A 25,315-nucleotide genomic window follows, 5' to 3' on the forward strand; every position below is an offset into this window, starting at 1 on the left:
GGGGAAGAAGGCAAATATCAGATAACAGAAATCTATGGAAAGTTCTTAGAAGGGATGAAGAAAATAAGTTCAAAAAGGAAATGAACTAAAAGTTTACAGCAATGACACTCAATATGCCTATGGTGAATTTTGGGAAACAGGTAAAAAACTGGATGAGCTAACCAAAACCGTGCAAAATTTGAATGAGATTCAACAAGAATATTGAATCCTCAAGAAGATGTCAGATCAAAATACCTGAAATAAAAAACAGCATAAAATTCATACATTGAAGAAATGACCAATGTGAAGACAGAGTGTTTGATATTGAGGAGAAAACAATGAATTAAGATACAGAGTTCAACAAGAACTCAACAAGAGACAATAAGACAAGACTATCCAGCAGCAACTAGATGACAAGTAGGCCAATGTAAGGCTAACTCGAGTCAAAAAAAACTGAGAAGATTGCACAGATGGATTCACTAACATGCTTATAAAAATTATGGAAGAAAATTTCCTTAATATAAGAAAAGATTTTAAAATACAAATAAGTGACACTTATAAGATACCAAACAATTATGAAAGGAAAATTCACCAAGGGTTATCCTCATTAAATTCACAGATATCCAGCAAAACAACAGAATTTTAAAGGCAGCCAGAGAAAAACAACAACAGCAACAACAAAATCACATATAAAGTTAAACCAATTGCATATAAGGTAAAGCAGATTTCTCAGCAGAAACCCTAAAGGCCAGAAGAGCTTGAAGTGAAGTATTTCAAGCCCTAAGAGCAAGTAACTGCCAACCCAGATTAATTAGCCCAGCAAAGCGATTCTTCCAAGTAGATGGAAAAATAAGGTATTTCCATGAAAAAGACTAGCTCAGAGGATACATGAGTGCTAAGGCAGCTCTAGAGAAAATGGCAAGAACATTCTTAACAGAAACAACTAGACACATCTAAAAACACAGAGAAAACTAGTGAGGTCAATGGATAAACAGCAACAAAAAACATCGGGAAAAGGAAAACAAATGATACACCAACAGATAAAGAAGGTAATGATAGCAAATAACCATCACATCTCAGTAATATCTCTCAATGTTCATGGCCTGAACTGTGTCAAAAGATACAGGCTGGCAGACTGGATCAAAAAACAAAATCCAACAATCCGTTGCATTCAAAACATTCATCTAATCAAAAAAGATATTCACAGACTAAAAATTATAGGTTGAAAACTTTTCATTCACCAGGACCCCAAAAACAAGCAGGCATAGCAATTCGAATATCAGACATGGTAAACTTCAAATTAAAACTGATTAGAAGAGAAAAAAGGTCACTGCACTACATACTAGTTACAGGAACAATCCAACAAGAGCAGATAATATTGATAAACACATATGCACTGAATACTAAAGCATCTATCTTTATAAAACAAAAACTGATCAAATAAACATTAACACAATCATAGTAGGGGATTTTTAACACCTCGCTTTAGTAAAAAGACGGAACAACTAAACAAAAAGCCAATAAAGAAATTTCAGAGCTGAACCACAATTTTAAACATACAGACTTAATGGATATATACAAAGTATTCCACTTCTCTACAACAGAGTACACATTCTTTTCAGCCACACATGATACTTTTCCCAAAACAGATCACATACTAGTTCACAAAGCCTGCTTAAGTAAATATAAAAGAATTGAAATCAGTGTTCGCTTCTGCAGCACATAAACTAAAAGAATTGAAATCATTCCATGCATTCTATCAGACCACTGTGCAGTGAAAATAGAAATCAAAGACAAAAGAAATTTCAAAAAATGTAAAAGCTCCTGGAAAACTAACAACATACTCTTAAGCAACCAATGAAGAAGAAATCAAAAAAGAAATTTAAAAATTTCTGGAAGTTAATGACAATGACCGTAAAACTGAATGAAACCTCTGGGACACTATGAAAGCAGTTCTAAGAGGAAAATTCATCATAATCAATGATCATGTTAGGAAAACACAGCCAGCCCACATAAATAACCTTATGAGAAATCTTAAGATACTTAGAAACAACAACAAATTAGCCCCAAGCTGAAATTAAGGAGAAAAATTATTAAAAAATGAGAGTGGTGGGGCCAGGGATTTAGCTCAGTGGTTTTGCTGCCTGCTGCACAAGTGCAGGGACCCGAATTCGATCCCTGGTACCAAAAAAAAGAGTGGAAATCAATAAAATTGAGACAAAAACTAGAAAAAAAATCACCAAATGGAAGAGCTGGTGCTTTAAAAGAATAAATAAAATAGGTGAGCACTCAGTAAGACTCACCAAGAGAAAGAGAGAAAAAATTCACATCAATGCACTTAGAAATGAAAAAGGTGAAATCACAACCCTGTCATAATCCAGAAGACAGTGAAAAATTTAATTGTGAAAATATATTTGAAAAAGTGAAAATATAATTGAAAAATTATATTCAACAAATTAGCAAATTTTGAAGAAATGGACAGATTCCCAAAGATATACAAACTACCAAAACTAACCCAGGAAGACATAATATGTTTAACAATCCAATCATAAGCAATGAAATAGACTCAGTGATAAAGAATCTACCAAAGAAGAAAAGTCCAGAGGGCCAGGGATTTAGCTCAGTAGTTCTGGTGCCTGCCACACAAATCACAAGGTCTGGAGTTCAATCCCCATTACCAAAAAAAAAAAAAAAAAAAAGAAAGAAAAAGAAAAAGTCCAGGACCTGATGGATTCACGGTTGAATTCTACAATACTTAAGGATGTTATATCACCAATACTCCTCAAGCTCTTCAAAGAAATTGAAAGGGATTGAGAGTGCTCCCAAATTCATATATGGAAGCCAATATCACCTTGATCCTCAAACTGGATAAAGACCCAGTTAAAAAAGAAAACTATAGGTCAATCTCTATAATGAGCACAGATACAAAAATCCTCAAGATATTAGACAACAGAATGCAGCACATTATGAAAAAGATGATAATCATGATCAAGTACATTTCATCCCAGAGATGCAAAGATGGTTCAATATATGTAAGTTAATAAATTCAGTACCTCACTTAAATAGCAAGATCAAAAACCACACAATCATATCAATAGACACAGAAAAGGCTTCACACAAAATCCAACACCCCTTCATGATAAAAAGCCTAAAGAAAACAGCTATAGAAAGACCACACCTGAATACGATAATAATGACAAACCAATAGCCAGAATCATGCAAAATGGGGAAAAACTAAAAGCATCACCCCTAAAATCAAGAAAAAGACAAGGATGTCCACTATCACCTCTTCTATTCAACATAGAACTTGAAACATTAGCCAGATAAATTAGGCAAGAGAAAGAAATAAAAAGGATACTTATAGGAAAGGAAGAATTCAAATTGTCATTATTTGCAGATGACATGATACTCTACAGAAAGACCCAAAGAACTCTACCAAAAAGCTCTTAGAATTAATAACCGACTTCAGAAAAGTACGATATAAGATCAACATAGAAATATTACTAGCATTTGTGTATACAAACAATGAACAGGATGTGAAAAAATTATGAAAATAATTTTTCAGTTATTGAAAAATAACTGTTGATTCAAGAATAATGAAATATCTAGGAATTAAACTAACCAAGGATGTGAAAAACCTCTACAAAGAAAACTACAGTACTCTGAAGAGGAAGATTGAAGAGGACATCAGAAAATGGAAAGATGTCCCTTGCTCTTGGATAGGCAGAACCAATATTGTCAAAATGGTCATACCTACAAAATTTTGATTCAATGGTTCTAATCAAGATACCTACAACATACTTTACAGATCTAGAAAAAACAATCTTAAATTTAATATGAGCCAAAAGACACCCAGAAGAGCAAAAGTAATTCTGGGCAATAAGAGCAAAGCAGGCAACATAGCAATACCTGACTTCAAGCTGTACTACAAAGCACTAATGATAACAACAGTATGGTACTGGAACAAAAAACAGAAACATGCATCAGTGGAATCAAACTGAGGATACAGAAACTACCCTGGACCTATGCAAATATCTGGTATTTGACAAGGGGTCCGAAAACATGTTAGAGGAAAGATAGCCTATTCAACAAATGATGTTGGGAATATTGGTTATCTTTTTGTAGAAGAATGAAACATGATCCTTATCTCTCACCAATACTAAATTAAAATCAAAATGGATCAAAGATCTAAAAATTAAAAGAGAAACATTAAACCATTTGGTAAATAAAATAGGTAAAATACTTCAAGACATAGGTGTAGGAAAGGATTTTCTAAACAGAACTTCAATTGCACAAGAAATAGCAGCAAAATCAAGAAATAGGGTTATATGTGAGACTAAAAAATAAAGCAAAATAATTAATCAGTAGAGTGACAAGACAACCTACAGAAAGGGAAAAATTTTTTGCCAGTTACCCCTCAGGCAAAGGACTAATATCTAGAATATACAAAGAACTCAAGAAAAACTAACCCACCTAAAATTAAAGACCCAGTCAAGAAATGGTTGAGAGAAATGAACAGATGCTTCACAGAGGAAGAAATACAAATGGTCAACAAATATGTGAAAAAATACTCTACATCTCTGGCCATTAGAGAAATGCAAATTTAACAATGCTACTTATTCCAGAAACAATGCTATCTTACTCCAGAAATAATGGCAATCATTATGAAATCAAAAAACGAATGGTGGCATGGCTGTGGAGAAAAAGGAATCCTCCTGCATTGATGGTGGGAATGCAAACTAGTAAAACCATTATGGAAAACAGTATGGAGATTTCTCAAAGAACGGAAATTAGAAATTCCACAGGACTCAGCTATCTCTGCTAGGTATCTTCCCCAAAGAGCTTAAGTCACCATAGGATAGCGATACATGCATACATACATACTTATGTTTATAGCAGCACAATTCATAATAGCTAAATCCTGGACACAGCCTGTATATCCATCAACAGACAAATGGCTAAAGAAAATGTGTTATCTGTATATAATGGAATACTACTCATCTATAAAGAGTAACAAATTTGAGGCATTTGTAGGAATATAGATTCATCTGGAAAATATAATGCTGAGTGAAACAAACTAGACACACAAGTTTAAATATTGTATGGTATCTCATTTGAGTGAGGCAAAGTACAAAGAAAATGATAAAGGATCTCTTCCAATAGGGAAGTGGTCCAAGGGAACAAGGGAGAGGGGTGAAGAGGAGGGAAAGGGAAAGTGAGAGGAATGAAGATGTGCCATGCACAGGAATCTAATAACCCCAACTAAGGTAAACACTATATGCCATTACATGAGCTAGGACAAATAACATTAACAAGTACGAAAAAGGGGACTAGGGAACTTGAGGAGAATGGGGGAGAAGGAGAGAAGGGGAAGAGTATTAAATAAAACAAGCTGTAAGATGTACGTGTAACCACTCCTAAGATGATTATAAACTCCATTAATTGCAAACATGTACTAATAAAAAATTCACTAAAACATATTTAAGGTATGATGATTGGATGTTTTACCACTGAAATGCTGACATCTTCGCCAAAGTAACTTATAGAATAAAATAAGGTAATAGACAAATCAGTGTTGCTGAGAGATGATGGCTTCCTCGGAAAGGCTTCCAAAAGGAAAAATTAATCATTAAAATGCCATCTGAAATAAGAGATTTTCAGTTTATAAAGTACAAGATGGGCTACAATATTTTTTACTTTTATATTTCAGTTAAATTCTCAACTAGCAAAAGTGTAAGCAAGTGATGGTACAAGCTAAATTTTATTTAATATAATTTTTCCTGAATGACTATGTTTGAGTTTTTATAAAAAATGTTTACCTTCTTGATGAAGTCTGTTTCGTCCCCACCATGGCATTCATCATCTTCTTTTATACTAGGCAATATACTCTGGTTTCATATTTATTATAGATTATCTCTCTCACCTCACTAGGATGTCCTGTCAGGTAACAGATTTCGTCAGCTGTATTCACAGGATGTATTCTAAATTCTGACTGCAGTATTAAGCACATAGTGGAACCTTAACAAACATTTATTAAATAAGTTGAATAAGGGGATAATTCTTGTGATGCATATTGATTGTACAAGAAGGCATTTTTCTGACATCCAAATGATTAAAAAAATTTAACTTCTCAGTTCTGAATCAGACATACTTTTTAAAAAGTCATATGGCTTATTCTCAAATACACAGATTCACTTAAAATTGAATTTGAAATTGCTGCTTTCTATACTCATGTATAGGCACCACCATCCAGACATTTGAGTACATTGCATTTATCCAGTCACATGTCTTTTGTGCATTTTTGTTAGTTCTTGCTTCAATTCTGAGTAGAAATAGGTAGATTTGAGAAATATAACTGAACCAGAGAAGGGAAGTTGTGTAGTAAGAGTCTGCAAACAGAGGGCATCAGAGAAATGGGAGGGCAACAATGGAGAGGCTTAGGTCTTCACAGTGAATGAAAACGATCTGAACTAACTGCTAGAGAATTTGATGAAGTTTCTTTTTTTGTTTTCCTCTCTCTCTCTCTCTCTCTCTCTCTCTCTCTCATCTTTCTTTTTTGACACAGGGTCTCCTATGAACTTGATGCTGGCCTTGAATTCACTCTGTAGCCCAGGCTGGCCTTGAGCTCCTGGAGATCCTCTTATCTCAGCCCCCTGAGTGCTGGGATTACAGACATGCACCACCATGCCTGGCTGGAAATTTTCTTTAAAACAAAATGAATAAAAAGAGATTCTGACTAGTACCCAACACTGTGTTTTGGAGTAAATCTGATTGGCAGAATTACTTGAATTTCTCTAATAATATGCAGCAGCCTAGAAGTATAGAAAATGAAAGGTTATATTAACCCAGAATTAGAGAGTGGAGCATGGTGAAATTGTTATAATGGAAGAGTGAGGGAAATACTATTCGTGTTCCACTGCACTAAAATGCCAGGCCAAAATTATAAATTCAAGTGTTTTCCATCTCATGACCATCAAAAATACATCATAATACTGATTTTTGTTTATGATTTAGCTAATATTGCTTAAAAATATTTTCTGGCTGAATAAAAGTCTGAGTCAAGCTAATTGATAGGTAGGATTGATAAATATAATTTTAATCAGTAAAACCCTATGTGTGAAACTTAACATTTTTAACAAAATCTTTCGAAGCCAATGTTCTACAAGGTTGAAAAGTCCCTGGGCCATTCCTAGCGAGAGCTGAAGGGGCAATGACTTTGTACAGGAGATCAAACTCAGGACCTTGTGCTTGCAAAGCAGGCATGGTGCCACTGAGCTAAATTCCTGCCCTGACAATGACCTTTTATACTACCACATGAACCCTTTCTCTGTTCCACACATTTTGTTAGGAAAATTAACAACAACAAAACAAAATAAAAATACTCAAGCACATTTGTTTAATAAATTCATTCAAAAATATTCAGTATGTTTATGGTACACATCAAGTAGTCAATATCTTACGATGGGGACTGGCAAAAAGATAAATTGAGCCAAACAGATTTCCTCTCATAGAAATCTGAGCCAACAGATACTAAGCTAGTGAGGCATTTCTTATAGAAGCTGGAGCTGAAACAGCACCATGTGCAGTGGGCCAGCTGATCATGACAGCCATTTACTAGTCGAAAGTTCAGAGGAGGAAAAAATAAGCAGTCATATATGGAGAGAGAAAAGATCAGACAGGAATTTAGATTCTCCTGAGGGAGAAATTACAGGACTCAAGAAAGACAGAATGAAAGTCCTCTCCTCAGAATTGCCTCTCTGACTCTCTTTGTCACAGTACCAAGGTCTATTCATATATAAAACACAAGAGACTTCGTTTTCTTAACATAGCCTCAATAAACCTTTGCTTCTCTATTAAGAGGAGCCTAAGCAGAAAATGAAATGGGAATAATGATTTCATTGTGCATTTTTACAAAGATATACAGTACTGTACATCATATTTACCTACTACAGTACACACTAAGTACATACTTGCACTCAGGACACATGAAGCAGCTTTATTTTTCTGTCTTCACATTTATTCTTTTTTAATATGAAAAGAATAAGAAGTAAGGTATAGCCTGAATGTTGTGGCAAAGTGGAACAGCTTGGTGCTACAGCCAAGTGTTATAGCTCTGAGGCACAACCAAGTGTTACAGCTCAGTGTCACAGGTACTGCAATTTGAAGACTCAAGAATCTGAAGGTCACTCTGGAAGAGGTGGAGAAAAACCTTTTATTATGCTAGCAGGTCAGAGGAGTCTGTACTCCAAAGTCTGAGGGCTTCACCAGAAATGAAAGCCTCCTTAATATAGGAATCGACCTGGTAGTCGAGCATGCTCACAGAAGGGAGTTAGGGAACATTCCTGAAAGATATAGTGGGCAAGGATGCTCACAGAGGCAGAGAGGCAGAGCTAACAGAATACTCCTGAGAGGGGCACAGCTAACAGGACATTCCAGAGAGGTCATGCAGTTCAGGCAGTTACAAAACATTTATGAAATTCATTGGGCAGGGGCATTGCCCCACAGCACAAACTGTTACATTTCTGGAACAAAAGATTTTGTGGAAAAAAACATGGAGGCAAGGCAAGGGCCTGTCTTTTGTATAGTGGTACTCTGTCATGAACATGGAAGCTTTCAGTAGGCATGGAAGACTATCACTGATATTCTGGTATTACAAGCCCTGTGGGGAGGCAGGCAGTGTGAACAATCAGTCTGTGGCTACAGAATTAGAGATCTGAGTTCTGGCTCTAGCACAAGCCATGTGACTTTGTCTACACTACTGTTGTCTTTCAAGTCTCAGCTGATATCAATAGAAAGAAGTATAAAACTCACTCTTGGGTAGGTTGTAGAAATCAAAGATGTAACTGCAGCTTCTACCACCTCATGGTAGGTAACTGAGAACTTTTGTTTCCATGTGTGACTTGTTGATGATCCCAAGTTTGGCAAAGAGCAGGACTCTATTTCTGGAATCCATTCATAACCCATTTGCATCTTTCTAAACCATGCATTACTTTGTGTTCATTAAAATAAATTCAGGTCACATTAAGTCTCGGATTTGTTGTTTCCGATTCCGTTTGAAGAAATTATTACCTACCCCTCTTTCCTTCCAGCTGTCCCAGGGTGAATTCTTTCATCATTTCCTCTCTCTTAAGGAATTTTCATCAGTCATTCTTTTAGTTAAGATCTTTTGGCAATAAATTCTCTTCATTTTTCCTCAATTGAGAAGGTCCTGAGTTTCCCTTATGGCTGAAGAAATAGGATTCTTCATTGATACTTTTTTCTTTCAGCACTTAAAAAAATATGTTTTCTCTTCCTTCTGGACTCCAAAGTTGCTGATGAGAATTCCATTGTTAATAGAATTGTTTGTCCCCTAGATAAGCTATCATTTCTCTTTTGCTGCTTTCAAGGTTTACTTTCTTTTCAATTTTCAGCAATTTGACTCTAAATGTATTTTGACATGGATTTCTTTGGGTCTATCTTGTTTGAAGTTCACCTGGTTTCTGGAATCTATAGGTTTTTGTCTTTTGAAAAAATATGAGAAATTTTCAGCTATTTCTTTTTCATCTCCAATTTCTTTCACAAATCCTCTGAGGCTCTGCTAATTTGAATGTTAGATTTTCCCTTGTAGTCTCCAAGTTCCCTGAGGCTCTGTTCACTCTTTTTTTCCTAGTGTTCAGATTGGTCAATTTCTATTGCTCTGTTTTCTAGTTCACTGATTCTTTCTTCTCTTCTCTCCAATCTGTTGTTCATCCCAACAACTGAGTTTTGCATTTCAGTTACTGAATTTTTGAAGTCCTAAAATTTCTACTTTCTGTTTTCTATTTTTTGTTGAAAGTTTGTTTTTTTAAATTAGTTTCAATCATGTGTGCAATTAATTACTAATACAATTTTATCATGTCCCCTTTCAAATCTTTGTCAGAATATTGTAATATCCCTGTCATCTTGGTATTGATAACTATTGATTGGAATTGGAGATCTTCCTGTACAAAAATGAGTTTTGATTGAAGTTTTGACATTTGAAATATTAAGAGACTCTTGATCTCACTTAAACTGATTTTTTTGGATGGTTTCCTTGACATTGGCAGGGGAGGGAGAGGTGCTGCCAAGATAGAACCCAGATTCCCTCCTTGACCTTTTCCCTTGGGGCACACCTCCAGTTATGACTGGAAGTGGATGGAAGGGTTGGCTCCTCACCAAGCCCCCACTGACACCACACTGGCTGGGAGGAGCAAGAATATGTTGTTGCTACCCTCCACTTGGCCTTCACTGATACCACAGGGAGGAGAAAAGGGAGGAGAAGAGGACAGTAACCTTATTACCACATGGCAGTAATGAAAGTCCTGACTCGCTAGACCTTCTCTGTATCATCTCATGGGCAAGGAGAAGGGTTACCTCATGACCCTCCAGGATAGAAGGTCACCCTTCCTGCATTCATGGGGGATGTTGCCCAGTGGAGATGTAGGGTTGCAAGGTGAGTGAGGAGGTCCTTGTACTAGGATCCCCACTTATACTTTGTACGGGTGGCTGTAGGAGTGCAGTTTTTATCTATGATATTTAGCTGAGATACAACACTGATTGTCCAAAAGTTACTGTCTTGCTAGGGAGCCTCCTTCCTGGTTGTTTAGCTAGAGAGAGGAGAATTATTTTTTAATTTGTATCTGTTGTTTCTAGATTGCTGGCCTACTTTGACCCCAATTGTGGGACAGATGGGGAAGCAAATGAACAAATCAAGAAACTCATCACTCTTTTGTTTCTCAAGTCTTAAGGTCCCTAGCAGTCAGGCTTCTCTCCACCTTTCAGAGTCTGTTTACATTAGTTATATAATGTAATATATATATAGTTATATATGTATTATATGTTAACATACATATTACATATATGTAATATATACCTATCTGTATGTTAATGTATGTTTCATGATGCAGTGTTAATTCTGAATCTCATATTAGCAGTAAAACCATATTTGCAGTCCACTTTTTCTTTAGCCAGAGGACATAAGTGATGTTAAACTCTCTGCATTCAATTACCATCAATACCACGTAGTGAGAAGTCACATTAAAGGAGTGTTACTTGAGAGTTCACAGTCTAGTAGTTATATACAAAAATGGATCGTTGTGTCAATCAGACCCAAAACCTGCATGCACATCTGGCTCCTCAGAGAAATGTTTATTCTAAAAGGTGCCAACAGTACTAGACACATGTTGAGCGACATTATGACAAAACAAGTGTACAAACAAAAAAAAGTTACTCAATGTGTATTATTTCTGGAGGTGCCATTAAGAGTACAATTTAAAACATCTCAAAGCATCCCTTTGTAAAGACAATGGAAGAATTTCCTTCAGTTTTCTACCACAAGAAGGTAAACAACCATTGTATTTTTTATATTTTAAAGTGAAGAAGCCAATAATGTCTTCTCTGTCTGCCAGAAAGTCCAGAGTCAAATTTGGTAATCTGTTCAGTACCTTATGGCATTGATCATGTATTGAACTTATCCTGTATTTTATTTTCCTATGGATATTTTACTTTTACCTAGGTTTTCTCATGTATTTGTTATTTTTTTTAAAATAGTACAGTGTGTATTTGGTACTCAGACAGAGAATTAAGGCCCAGAACTCCCCAAAAAGGTACTTATAAAATTTTATTTTTTCTTTCATCTTTCATAGGTGTGGCTGCCCCAAATGCCTTGTGGATGACCATATGAATTTCCTGGGAGATATTTCTTTGGCTTCAGCATGCTTGGATGGCAGGTTCATAAAAGATGATCCCACCCCACAGCCTGTTTGGATATCTTTGCCGCTCTGCAGCTATCTTTAATTTGGTCCAAGAATACCTTTGACAACCCATCTATGGTTAGCTAGCAGAATGCTGTGGATGCATGAGCATGCATTTTTCCCACACAAATAGCTTCCCCTATATGCTTAGTGGATTAGCATATACACTGTTCCTCCTTATGCTGCAGCACATGTCTAATAAAGCTTCTTTTGAATTGTACATTTCGCCTGTTCATGACTTCTATCTTGAATAGAGTAGATTGAATTGGTACACTGAGCGATGGTAATAACAAAGACTACCGTCACAGAAAAAAGCCAGCAACCAGGTCTGGTAACACTGGTTAGCCAGCAATTAGAGAAAAGCAAAGAGAAAATGGAGTTTCCCTGGAGCTGTCATCTCTATCACTGGAAATGTTCCTGAGGTCTGCCAGTACCTTCTGGCCCCAAGAGGTGACAGATGTATAACAACATGCATCTCCCTGTATAGTATCACTAAGAGGTGATAGCCCTGACATTCAGACTTGTCTGTTAACATTAAAAGAGCTACACTTTGCCTATTCCTGTTTGCTGTCCAAACTGAGGAAAAGAACCCTCATCCAATTGGTAATCATACCTGGTCTCATTTAGTTTACAAATAGATGTGTGAGTGAATATATTTAAAAAAAACACAGAGTTCTTGTAGGCTCCCCCTATTCAACAAGACAGGAAATGAAGCTCAGGTTTGTTCTCAACTCACAAGAGAAACTTAATGAGTTCTGTCATTTTAACCCCACACTATCTTCTTCTGTAAAATAATGAAATATTTTTATCATATAATATATATTATATTTGTGAGATAGACAGTATTTAAAAGCCAAGCACAAGTACTACCTGGAGGACTGAAGCTCCACCATGGAGAAATTGAAGTCCACTTTCAGCTGAGTTAATTCCACCAGTGGCCAAAATGGGAAATCCAGGCAAAGCACGGGCAATGGAGGTTACAGCTCTCAAAGCGATAGGTCTGATTGCTGTTCCTACAGAAAGTGAGGATAATCAATTTTTAGCATGTTGAACTCTGGAACACACTGCCTTGTATTTACCATTATATAGTAATATTGTATTAGAGAAATTTCAAATTTCCTTATCTTTACTAGGATATATAGATATCTAATATATAAATGTTATATTTCAAAGTCTGATAATTTGTCAATGAATGTATTTATTTTAAGAACTTTGATGAGGGCTGGTGATTTAGCTCAGTGGCACCGCAACTGCCTTGCGAGTGCAAGGTCCTGAGTTTGATCCCCGGTACCAAAAAAAAGAACTTTGATGGTATTGCTGAATGATGAGAAGCTATGCAAGTGAGTATAGCAACCCTAGAACTCTTGCATAAAATACATGCAAATTATAATTTGATATACAGTAATGTGTAAAGGTTGTATGGAACATTCAAGCATCTGTTTTTTAAAAAAGCAAGAAACAGAAGGTTTTGAGAAAGAAAAATAATCATACAATACATAAATAGACATACAACTCTGTTATATTTCTGCAAAGTATAAAGCAGCTGTTGTGAATATAGATACTGTAAAAACAAGCAAGGTGCTGATGAATTTACAGATTCCATATTGCTTTGTACATGTATTTGAAGAAATGTCATGAGAACAATATAATTTTCACATATTAGAAAAATTTCACCAAGTTAAAGATAACTTACTAGAATCAAGTAGTCTCTCTCTATATATAGGTATATTTTTTAAATTAGCCAGATATTAACAGTATATTAGTCCTTAATTTCTTGAAAATCACACAGATTGTCAGAACACTAGAAGCTTTAAACTGTACTAAACCTCCTTTAGACTCTTAGACCCTCAAGTATTAAATATCCAGGATTAAATTAATGGTGTTATAATAGAATAACTTAAGTTGATATTCTTGGTGTTCATTCAAAAGTCAACAGTTCTTTAAAGGTATGTTTTCTACTAAATATAGCTCTACTTGTACAAGAATTTGACACTATTGTAAGTCAGGACCCAACAAAACACACAATATATATCTGGTTCATCCCCATGTAGTATTTTACCATCATTTCCACAAGCACAATCAGCATTATTAATACATATGTATTCAAACTCTCATTTTCAGAAAGCACATAGAGTAGAGTGTATGTGTCTTGAAATTGGTAACTTTTAATTTGAAAAGAATGCATCCTATACAATTCCAACTACAATACTATATTCTAGAAAAAACAAAACTGCAGAGGCAGTAAAAAGGTCAGTGGTTGAGGGAATAGTGGAAGGAGGCAAGGATTAGCACACAGAGCAAAGAGGTTCTTTAAGACAGTGAAAATACTATGTGATACTATAAAGGTGGATGCATGTTGTTGTACATCCATCTTAGTTCAGAGAATGTATAGCACCAAGAGTGAAATCTAACAAAAGTGGACTTCGGGTGATAATATGTCAATTTAAGCTCATCAACTTGAACAAATGTATTACTTGGGGAAGTATGTTGAAAATGAGAGAGGCTATGCACACCAGGGCAGCTGGTATATGGATAATCTCTGTACTTTCCTCTCAATTTTGCTGTGAACCTATGGTTTCTCTAAAAAGATACATTTTTAACAAAGACCTCAGTGACATTTTTTTTTAATCCTGTTCATATTCACTTTGGATAGAATGAAATGCATGGATTACTGATGTTTTTGAACTCAATGCAAAGATGTTTGTGGAAATGTCTGCTTGTTGCTCTGACACACACACACAAACACACACACAAGCACCCCTTTATCAGTAATTGTTAATCAAGAATATTCAATGCTGATACTTTAGAATACAAGGTATTCAGTTAGAAAAAGTTACAAACTGGACATGAAGACTTTATTTTTACATAAAAATATTTATCAATTATTTCTTTTTACTCTTCAAGTTTGAATCATAAAAAGGTGAAGATGGTGGGCAGGAGAATTTATACTGAGAATACATATATACAATTACATATACATATCTACAGTTACATTAAAAGAAATCTAAATGAGAATAAAATTTAAAGCAAACCATTTTTACAGAAATCTACACCTTAAACCTTCAGATAGATATAAAGCTAACTCTGCACAGTATAATTGACATGTTTTTGACACATACTAAGCTAATGGATTCTTTATATACATGTTGCTTTGAAGTAATAAAGAAATATTGGAATACTACCCCTCTTATTTAGTTGACCCAAGAGACTAAAGAAAATTTGAACTAAGCAGATAAATAATTTATTTCTAACTGCACTGTTAGAAGACTATCATTAACACTAAGGGGTAAAATTTCAAAGTAGTATACAGGGATTCGGCCGCAAATTCCAATTGATATTAATGGACATCAAATGGCAAAATCCCAGGACACAGCTTTGAAAATTTAACCAGTTACATTTAAAGGGCAACAGTATTACACAGGTGTTAAAAAACATCAGCAAATCTTCACTGGCATTTAAGGATGTTCAATTAGGTCCATACGACATTTTCTATCCCATGTTTTTCTTCCTCTTCTGCAACTTTTCTAATCTACTTAATGAACATAAAAAGCTTTCAAACTAATAAAGTTTTCTTTTTTAAAAAAATTAAGGATAATTAACGTTCTCTGAGGAAATGTGATCCAAAAATGAAGAAATGTATCCTTCTGTTGTTGGGCAGTAGTACATTATTAAAGAAAGCTTTTATTTTCACTATAAACTGCATTTTATTTTTAAAAATAACTCAACTGATTTAATATGGCGTATAATCTACCTGTTCTCTGCATGTTTATGGGGAAATCGACTTTATAAATGACTTTTATTCACCAAGAAAAGTTCCGGGAAGGAAACTGAAGGTGTATGAAAAGATCTTTATAAATTGTAATGTAAAAATTTATTTTTAGATTTAAGATGCCAGAAGTGAAGAAATAATAAGTTCAAGATAATACCGTCAGTTTGATCCCCAGTACTCCCCCCAAAAAGATAATACTTTCAGTTTTAAGGAAATGCATATAACAGTATAATACAGACATATATATGTGCATGCCAGTTAGATTGCAGAAAGAGTTCCAGAATCACAGCAATACAAGACTAGGAAGAAGCCAGTTTGAAACATTTAAGAAATGTAAATTTAGGTTCTATACTTAAGGAAAGAACAAGTTGCACAAAACTGAACAAGCTTCACAAAATTGAAATCCTATAAGCTTAAATGAACCAATAGGTGCTATGCAGTTTAAATCAATCTCTCATCTGCGTGGGGCACAGGGCAGATGAACCTATTAGGAAGTTCAGTTACATCAAGCCATTCTGCTTCAACTGTATGGAATCCTCCAAGAAAAATCAAGGTATTTTAGGTCTCCACCTTTTGAAACGAGCTGCACTTTCAAACTTTGAACTGGAATTTTGAGTTGCACCATTGTTTCTGCCTAGAACTGTTGGTCTATTATCAATCTGGGCCCTTCAAGTAGTCAAAACTTAAAATTCAAATCAGTGTATCGAAGTCACAGATATTTAAGACACTGCATGTAACTTTTTTGGATTGATTCCTGCTTTAGAAAAACATTTCCGTAAGCCAGAGATTTCTGAATTGTTAATCAATCTGATTTTGATGAAATAATTTTTCCTTAAGAAAATTACAGTATTGTTTTTGAAATATCATTTTAAACACAATTTCAAAAATGTTACTATTAGTTATAATATGAATTGATATGTATACAGGAATTTAACATGATGAAATTGGGATTCTTACAACTTTCATTTATCCTTTATATGTCCATCTGTCTGTTCACAAAATATTTATTAAGCACTTATATCTTTATTTTCCTGATTAATCTGTTTGTGTCCTAACCATATACCCAGGATAGATACTCTGAACATCAGCCCTCATGATCTTAATAGGTTGCTTCAAGGTAAATTGTTCGAGTCTAATTATTCATTGTGTACTAATGTTCCATTAGAAAAGTACATATTTGTTTGAGTATCATGATTTCTAGAAAGAAAGCAGACAGGCAGACAAAAGGGGTTATAGCTGAAGTTGAACGCTAGTTGCATTAATTACAAGCTGCAAGATTTTCTGAAAATTTCTCAATTTCAGTGTACCTCAATTCAAAGAATTTTAATAACAACGTTATAGAGTAATTTTGAGGATTATATTATTTCATGTATTTCAAAGGCACATATGAAAAATTATAGAAGAATTTGCTATTGCAATCTGTACTAACCTCAAGGGCAATTAATTTTAGAGAAAGCATTTAGTTTACTTTGACACTGCCTCCCATGCTATTCTTGCATGTTTAGTGATACAATGAAACAAATTTTTAAATTGGAGACAGAAGCATGATGCCTATGGTAATAGAACTTTATGTCCTCTGTCATCTCGAGAGAACCACGCAGTACTTTCCTTTTTCTCCTTCCCTAACAGCTGTAGTTTATCAATGCCATAATTTTGATAAGATTACTTTGACTTCAAAGGTAAAAATCTCAAAAGCAGACATCAATTATTTAAACAATTTTTGAGAGCCAAAAGGTCCATATATGAAACCAATATACAAGGTTTTAAGTTTACTGATGAAAAAAGAGAGAGTGATATACTTTGAGTGAATCTTTGGTGAGAAAAATAATTTTTAGTGGCAAGATAAGTGTGGAACATATGCTAATTTTGGATAATCAGAGTTTGAATAATTGAGTTTAATTCTGTTTGCTTTTTTCCTAATCATTTGACTGCTAGGACAGCTACTATTACACAATTAATTGTAAGAACTAAGTCCACAATAAACTCCCTGATAATAGCTTTAGCTGATAATAAAACAGAAATTGGGTTATAATACATACTCACTTGTTCTCATTGTGTATACAAAAAATGTAGTTTTAATTTGCTTACATTAATTAAAAATATAATGAATTTAGTGAGTACCACATTCATTAGAAATTGAACTTTGTCTAAGTGTTAATAGTTTTAACATTATCCAGAAGAAAGAAAATATTAATAAATCAAGAAATTCAAGGATTGAAGAGTTGAAAGTTGATTCTTATAAACACATATAAATGAAGCACCAACAAATTTATTCCTTACTAAAACAAGTTTAAAATGTTAATGAAGCTAATATACTAATAAATATGTGAGGCACAGCTATTTAAAAATACATCTTTACACATGGTCCTCTGAGAACATTAGCATAATTCAAACAGAAAATTAAGTACTGAAAGGATCTAGGGTTATATGTAGAACTGTGAAATCTAAAGGAGAGAAATGAGAAAAAGCAAAAGCAGTTGTTTTATATTATTATTAAATAACTAAACTAAAATATTTTCTTTGGAACAGCTGAAATTTTTATTATTAAAATATTTAAATTTAAGTTGTATTTTTATTTCTTTTTCCAAGTCTTCATATCTTTATAGCTATATTTATCTGCACCTTAACATATTCAGTATGTCCACTCAATTTATATTCAATAACTCTGTACCTAGCCTGTGCCAGGTAATTTATTTTAAAGCAATAGAATTAACAGTCTTCACCAATAATGGGGTCCTTTTCCTTTCTTGAAGGGTCAGCTGCTAATAGTGGGAATAGCAGGATCACTCATTCATGTGATTTCCATAAGTCCAAAACTGAGGCTGGGGCTTCATGTACATGGTGTAACTTAACCCTTACAACTCCGTGGAGACAGACACTGTCATCTCTATTTTTTATATGAATAAAGAGAAGCTCAAGCTGAATAAATAACTCATCCAATGTCACATGGTTTAAAAGGAATAGACTGGGATTAAAAAGCAAGTCTCTGACAAGAGGATCGTATGTTTCAGTGATTATTGGGAAATGTCAGTGTAATAATTGCAAAGAGGGATGTCTTTACCTGAGAAAACCAGTATTAATATTGTCTAATGCTAAGGGCAAGTGCATAAGGGAAACAACTGTGTTTAGACCTTAGCTCGGTTGCTTTATATGATTGTGACTTTGAGCAAGATCTTTAACCTCTTAAAACACAAGTCTTCCCTATCTGTAAAACAGGGACTTTATGTCAATATTTCTTGGCAATTTAGAGAGTATTAAATTATACAATTCATGGAAAGCAGTCAGCACAGTGCTTAGCTCATAGTATATATGTTCATAGTATTACCAAAACCAGAGAAACTTGACCAGAAAAATAAACATATAAAGAAAAACAATACTTAAGGGGTGGATTGGGGATTTTATAATGCATATTAACTTATTTTAGAAAATTCTGATTATTCATAGCTTGAGTCTACCATTGTAAATGTGAATATTTTAATGAATAAAACTTTATTATATTTTAAAATGTAATTTATGATATCTAAATAGATATGGATTTTCATACAGATATTCAGTTCCATGGAGTCTATCACAGTAGACACAAAGTTACATGAACACAGATGACTGATAAACTCAGAGGCATTTGAAATTGACATTCAAATATCTTTAATATATAACATTAAGAATTAAACACAAGGAACAGAATAATACATATGGTATGGTCTCAACACTGGCAAAAAGTGCATGATTACATTTACTGCACATGCATGTAAATGTGAAGAATGTTGAGTTTTAAACTCTTAAAAGTCATCATCTCTGGGAAATCAGGTGAACCCAACAGTGAGGAGTTTGAAGAGGAACTTTTGAGCTTGATAAGTTACACTTGACATTGATTTTTTTCAGATAAGGCATTTATAACTTACATGGTAATGAAAAATGACTTTTTATAATCTTCCTAAAATTCACTTAATAACAGTAAGTGTCACTAGAATTTGGGCTGTGAAATTTTTATTTATGGGATGTGCAATGATTCCATTCTCTGTATGTCCAAAACCCACATTCAGTTCTGTGCACATTATTTTCAGTGAAAGATTAACAAAAAAAAGTGAATAAGATGATCTTTCTTGCCACTTCTCCTCTTTCACACACAAACACACACACAAACACACATACACACACTTATATCCCTGGATAATGGCTTAAGGGAATTCTAATAGTTGTTTTCAAATGTTTGAAAGGTAATCAGTAAGAAATGGTTTTTTTTGAAAGCAGACATAGAACAGTATATATTTTAGGTTTTATTACTTATTATTATTATTTTTTATAAATTCAGCAATAAACTGAGCTACAATGGGACCTTGCTATTCCTTGAATCTACACAATACCTTAGTAGGCAGGATGCAATAGAAAGGCTTTACTAATGTAGGACATATTAGATCTTTTCCCATTCAAAGACTGAGGATACAGTAAACTTTGTCATGGCAGTTTAAAAAGTAATCTTACATGCTTTATAGATTCTCAAGAGGTAGTACAGATAAAAAGTACAAAAAAGCAAGCATAGTTAAAATGAAATTTTAATATTAAGTATATAAAGTATAAATTCTTCTTCTTAGTGTTTTGTAATTGCCAGCTATTTTCCTATGTATTTTTGCATACACTGTCCTGATGATATCACTATGACAGAGGTGTTTTGTCTCAATTTTAGAAACGTGTAAACTCAGACTCAATTGGGATAAATATCACACCCTCAAGATCACTCTATAAGAAAGTGTGGATCCAATATTTGAACCCAAGCGCACTTAACTCCCAATATCATACTCTTAACTGCAACGCTATACTTTTTCCTTGTGTTAAATGTTTGAATATAAATGAAGTTTCAGAAAGATGTTTTTATAAATAATAAAGATATATTATTCAGGTGATAAACCAAGAATATTATCATTATATTAATAATTGGATGGGAGTTAATTTACAGCTAGAGTAGTTAGCAATTGCTGTAAGTAAAGTGACCATATGGCCCAGTTTACCCAGGAGAATCCCAATTTATTATACCTGTACCTATTTGTAATTACATGATGTAATTATAAACAACACTATTTTTGACTCCAAAAGCATTTCAATTGGGATGATAAATTACAAAATCATACTAGCTACAACCAATGATAATTATATCTAAGAATGATAGGACGACAATTACAGAAGCAAGTGAAATTTGATTTACAAGAAAACCCATAATGTATAAAGAACTTAGAAACTCACTACATTGTCCAAGACATAAAATGAAGAGCTAAGTATCTTTTAATGTATTACTAGAAGGAAAGACATAAAGCTTTTACTACACATAACCTTTGTGTTCTTTCTATTTTCAACCTGTAGGTGGCCACCACAAGCTATACTTATTAAACAACTCATTAGTAGCATTTTCAATACTGTCATCTTCAGATAATTAGCAATTTATTTAAATAACCAATTTCTGTGGAAATAATTGCCAAGAAATGCCCTGAACCTACTTTTTATAAACTATAATAAAAGTGTTAAGATAATCCCTGACATTTGCAAATGCCATTAGTTCACCTTTCCTTTTGATAGTGCTATGGCATTATGTTTAAACAATTACCTGATAACACAGCAGTTTAATGAAACAGTACAGTAAGCACATTCTTCAATATGGCCAGAGAGGACATTCAGATTTAGAAAAAAATCCAATGTGCTGACATGTTTACAGAGGAAAGACACAGCTAGAAAAAAAGGATCATTGAAATAGGCACATTTTTGTGATTTCCAAGTTGTTCTAATTTACACGGGAGATTCTACAACATGCGAATTTTCTTTAGAAATAAGAATGGAGATTTTTGTGAACTGATTCATATAATTGGCTGGTGCAAACAAAATAATATACATCTATAAATATGTATAAAATATTCAATATATTGTTTGCTTTATAATCTGCATACAGAAGAAAAGATACAAATTTTACTATCAGTCTTAAACATTTCAGTACATTTTGGCCTAAAAATGGTCCACAATTTTAAAACAGAGTTATCAAGAGTAACTATAAGTAATTGATAGACTTCAAATAGTGTTTAGCATTGATAATGGACAAAATCCCTGTTTCCTCTTTGCTTTTCAGCAAACTGTCCCACTAAGAACCATTGATGGGGGAACATGTAATGTTTCTGGGTTGCCTGTGGTAAAACTCTGAGACTTTTCATATTTTCTAAATTACATGTGCTAAAATGAAATTATAACCCCAACTCAATAGCAATATCTTTTTAATTGCTCTGGTAAATTATCCACATATTTTATATGCTCACATAATTATAAATCACATATGCATTATTCCCATTACAGATAAGGAAATTCAGGCAAAAAGTGAAGTATGTAAGAAAGGTATGTGTATGTAAGAAAGGCAGGGTTGTGTGACTACTTAATTTATTACAACAAGAAAACAATTAGTTTATAATATCACAGTAAAATCCACTGCTAGGATTAAATATGAGAGATTTTCTGTATTTTCAGATTACCATATGCTTCAGTATCTCCCAGATTAGTACTTTTGCAACATATTTTGTCTATAAATTTAAGGAGTTTATCTATAAATATAAGTAGATGAACTATTCAAAAGAGACATTTTGAACCATTACAGAGTTAGTAGACTTGATATACAAACATTTCTCATGTGGTTTTTACTTCAGGATGTCCAAATCAAAAGGTTTCATACTACATAAATTCTCGCCATTCTTTGTGTATTCACAGATGGTTATTTGAAAAGCAGAAAACGGAAGATTATAGTAATAATGATAATGCTGATGATCAGAATTGCATTTTACCCTTGGGAAAATCCAGGATGAAAACTAAAGTATTTTATTCCAAGAATATAAAAAAATAACAAACAGTTCTCCCATTCACTAAAATCTTATTATTTTTCGAAAAGTCATGATTTTGTTTCCTCTGACATCTGTGCCCTGCTTGCTCTGAGGGTAGTTCTATGGCCAGGGGTCCATGGTAGTGCCTGCCACACTGTAAAACCTTTCCTTTCATTCTCAGTAATGCATTCTCTTTTCACTTGACAATGAATTACATGTGTACATTTCTGTGCTCTGGGATAAGACTGCATTCCTCTGAGTCTGCTGAAACCCACAGAGTATATAAGGCAATAATGTTTTGTTTTCTTCTTTAGGGTGGACAATTTTCAAAGATGTAGTCTAGACAAGGACAACTGCATATGGGCCCATGTTGGAACCATCTGAGAACAAACACTCTCTATAAAACTGACAAGGCACTTTGGAAAGGAGGGTTCTACTGATTAGTTGCTCTCTTGATTCACTGACAACCATTTTTTTTCCCCTGAATTTCAGTAGGGTAGAATACAAGAAATTATTTCTATATTTTCAGTTAAAAGTCCCCTCCCTCCCTTCCTTTTCTTCCATCTTTCATGCTTCTTCCCTCCCTTCCTTTCTTCTTTCCTCTTTTCTTCCTTTGTCTTTCCTTTTGAAGTGCTGAGGGAGGTTATTTCTTGCACCCAGCAGAGTGACCCCTTGGTGAAGGCAGCAGAAACAGTGTTCTCTACAAACTTGTAGGTCAAAATAGGTGAGATGAAAAAAATGGGTAACACATATGTACATGCCATTTTTTGTGAGAGCAGACAACAGACAATGTAGAAACTCAGAGGACAGGGAAAGCTGGGAAGACCGAGGTGGTCAAGGAGGGCTCTGTGCGAGGCACATGACTCCAGCTGGACACTCTGAAGATTAATAGGTAGGTCAGGGGCCGGGAAGTAGGATATTTCAAATTCAAGCAAGGGTTGGGACCCAGGTTAAAGAAACGGTTTATGGTACTGGAGAAATCATTTCTGTGAAATATTTATATGAATACCAGAGTAGTCTCTGAGGGTGAGAAAAAATACACAATACACCCAGAAGGACAGAGATGTTGCCCAGTTGGCAGATGAGAGCCTTTCCTCCGTTCCCCAGGTACAAAAATCACCTTGAGTGTAATATTTCATTTTTAAAAATGCTTGGTGTCTGGCTTGCATCTCAACATTATCTGAACAAAATAAGAAAGTCCAAAATGTTATTAATTTAAAATATCACTATTTTAATTGCAATTAGTAAATATTATTAAAGTAATTAACATCACTGTTATATTAGTGAAATATTTTCCAGGGTAAACTAAAGAGAATATATATTCTTTGTATATGTATCTGGATGTAGCCTTTCTACAGATTCTAAGGATTTTTCTAGTCTGATGAAAGAGTATTAGAATTTCTATCAGACAGAAAGAAGAGATCAGGCTTAAATAAGAATTTTATGTTTTATTTTTTCAGTATATAAAAAGCTCATGTAACAGAAGAAAGTAAACACTGCACTTCATTTAACTATTCAACAACTATTTCTAGTCATGTAAACTTTCATTTCATAGGTGCATTTATACTTTTAACATATAAATACCACAGAAAATGTAGTATGTATAAAATAAAGCACATGATCAAACAATTAGGAATGGGGAAAGCATTTAATACCATAGTACTTCAGACAAGGTTTCCTAAGTATTGCATGGAGATCTCATATTACCCTAGACTGCGAAGATACACATCAGCCTTTCTTACTGTACTAGGGGAACCTAGATGCTCAAACTGGGAATCTTGCCTCAAGCAAGCTGTCCATTTTATTTATTTATTTATTTATTTGATTTTTTTTTTTTTTTTGGTAGCAGGGATCAAACTCAGGTCCTTGTGCTTGCAAAGCAGGTGGTGGAACCACTGAGCTAAATCCCCGGCCCAAGCTGTGGGTTCGTAAATACCCTAAGCCACTTAATGCTTTGGGACTCTAGTGTGCAAAATAAGAATGCTTCTCTGCCAAATGGATAGTTAGCAACCAGTAGCTATTTGGATAACCATTAAGTAGGTAAGAATTTTTGATGTAACCAATTCAGAACCAGATAAACTCAAATTAAATCTTCCATGTAGAGCAGGTAACACAATGACAAGTACATGTTAAGTGCTTAATAAGTAGTGCCATCATCGCAGACTAAAATAATAAAATAATGGATAAGAAAGCAATATGAACAATTTTATGGAATAAATGTAACAACTGAAGTAAAATGGACAAATGCCATGCAAAACACAACTAACCAGGGCCGGGGATTTAGCTCAGTGGTTTCGCTGCCTGCTGCGCAAGCTCAAGGACCCGAGATCGATTCCCAGTACCAAAAAACAAAACAAAAGCAAAATAGAAAAAACAACTAACCAAATTTGTGACAATGAAAAACAGAAAATCAAAAGAAAAAATAGGTGGGCCCCGGAATTTAGCCCAGTGGTTCCGCCGCCTGCCTCGAAAGCGCAAGGTCCCGAGTTTAATCTCTGGTACCAAAAAAAAAAAAAAAAAAGGACCCATAATTATTACAAAAATTGAATTCATAATTAAAAGCATTTCTACACAACAAACTGCAGTCCAGATGGTTTCATCCTTTCTCTTTTCTTCCTTTCTCCACAGACGCAACACAACCCCAAATGCCAGTGAAATTTCTTTGAAGAAACTGATTACCTGATTCTAAAACTTGCATGGAAATGCAAAGACCTAAAATAGCAAAAAGTAACCATGAAAAAGCAAACAGAATTCAAACACATTAACTCACTTTAGGACTTACACTTAATCTTTAAATACAATAGTATTAAAATATACAACAAATAAAGGAAATATACTGGAGTACTGAAAAAGTCTCCACTGACCAGGTTTATTGATTTTTGACTAAGGCACCAAGTCCCTTCAATTTGTGAAAGAAAAGTCATTCTACAAATAGTGCAAACCCCTGCCTCTCACTCTGTATATCAACTCAA

General features: G+C 34.2%; 1 protein-coding gene across 7 annotated transcripts in view; it reads right to left on the minus strand.

Moving 5' to 3' along the window:
* Window positions 1-25,315, minus strand: part of Dpyd (dihydropyrimidine dehydrogenase) — a 901,729-nt gene that overhangs the window by 182,724 nt on the left and 693,690 nt on the right. For all 7 annotated transcript variants that reach the window (XM_087212682.1, XM_087212683.1, XM_087212680.1 and 4 more), the window contains one exon: window positions 12,600-12,742. In XM_087212682.1, the coding sequence (XP_087068808.1) occupies window positions 12,600-12,742 (143 nt within the window). The remainder of the gene's footprint in view (window positions 1-12,599; window positions 12,743-25,315) is intronic.

This window comes from Heterocephalus glaber, unplaced genomic scaffold (assembly GCF_053883595.1).
Source record: "Heterocephalus glaber isolate CG9 unplaced genomic scaffold, H.glaber_assembly_v1.0 deba00001442, whole genome shotgun sequence".
Classification (NCBI taxonomy): Eukaryota; Metazoa; Chordata; class Mammalia; order Rodentia; family Bathyergidae; genus Heterocephalus; species Heterocephalus glaber.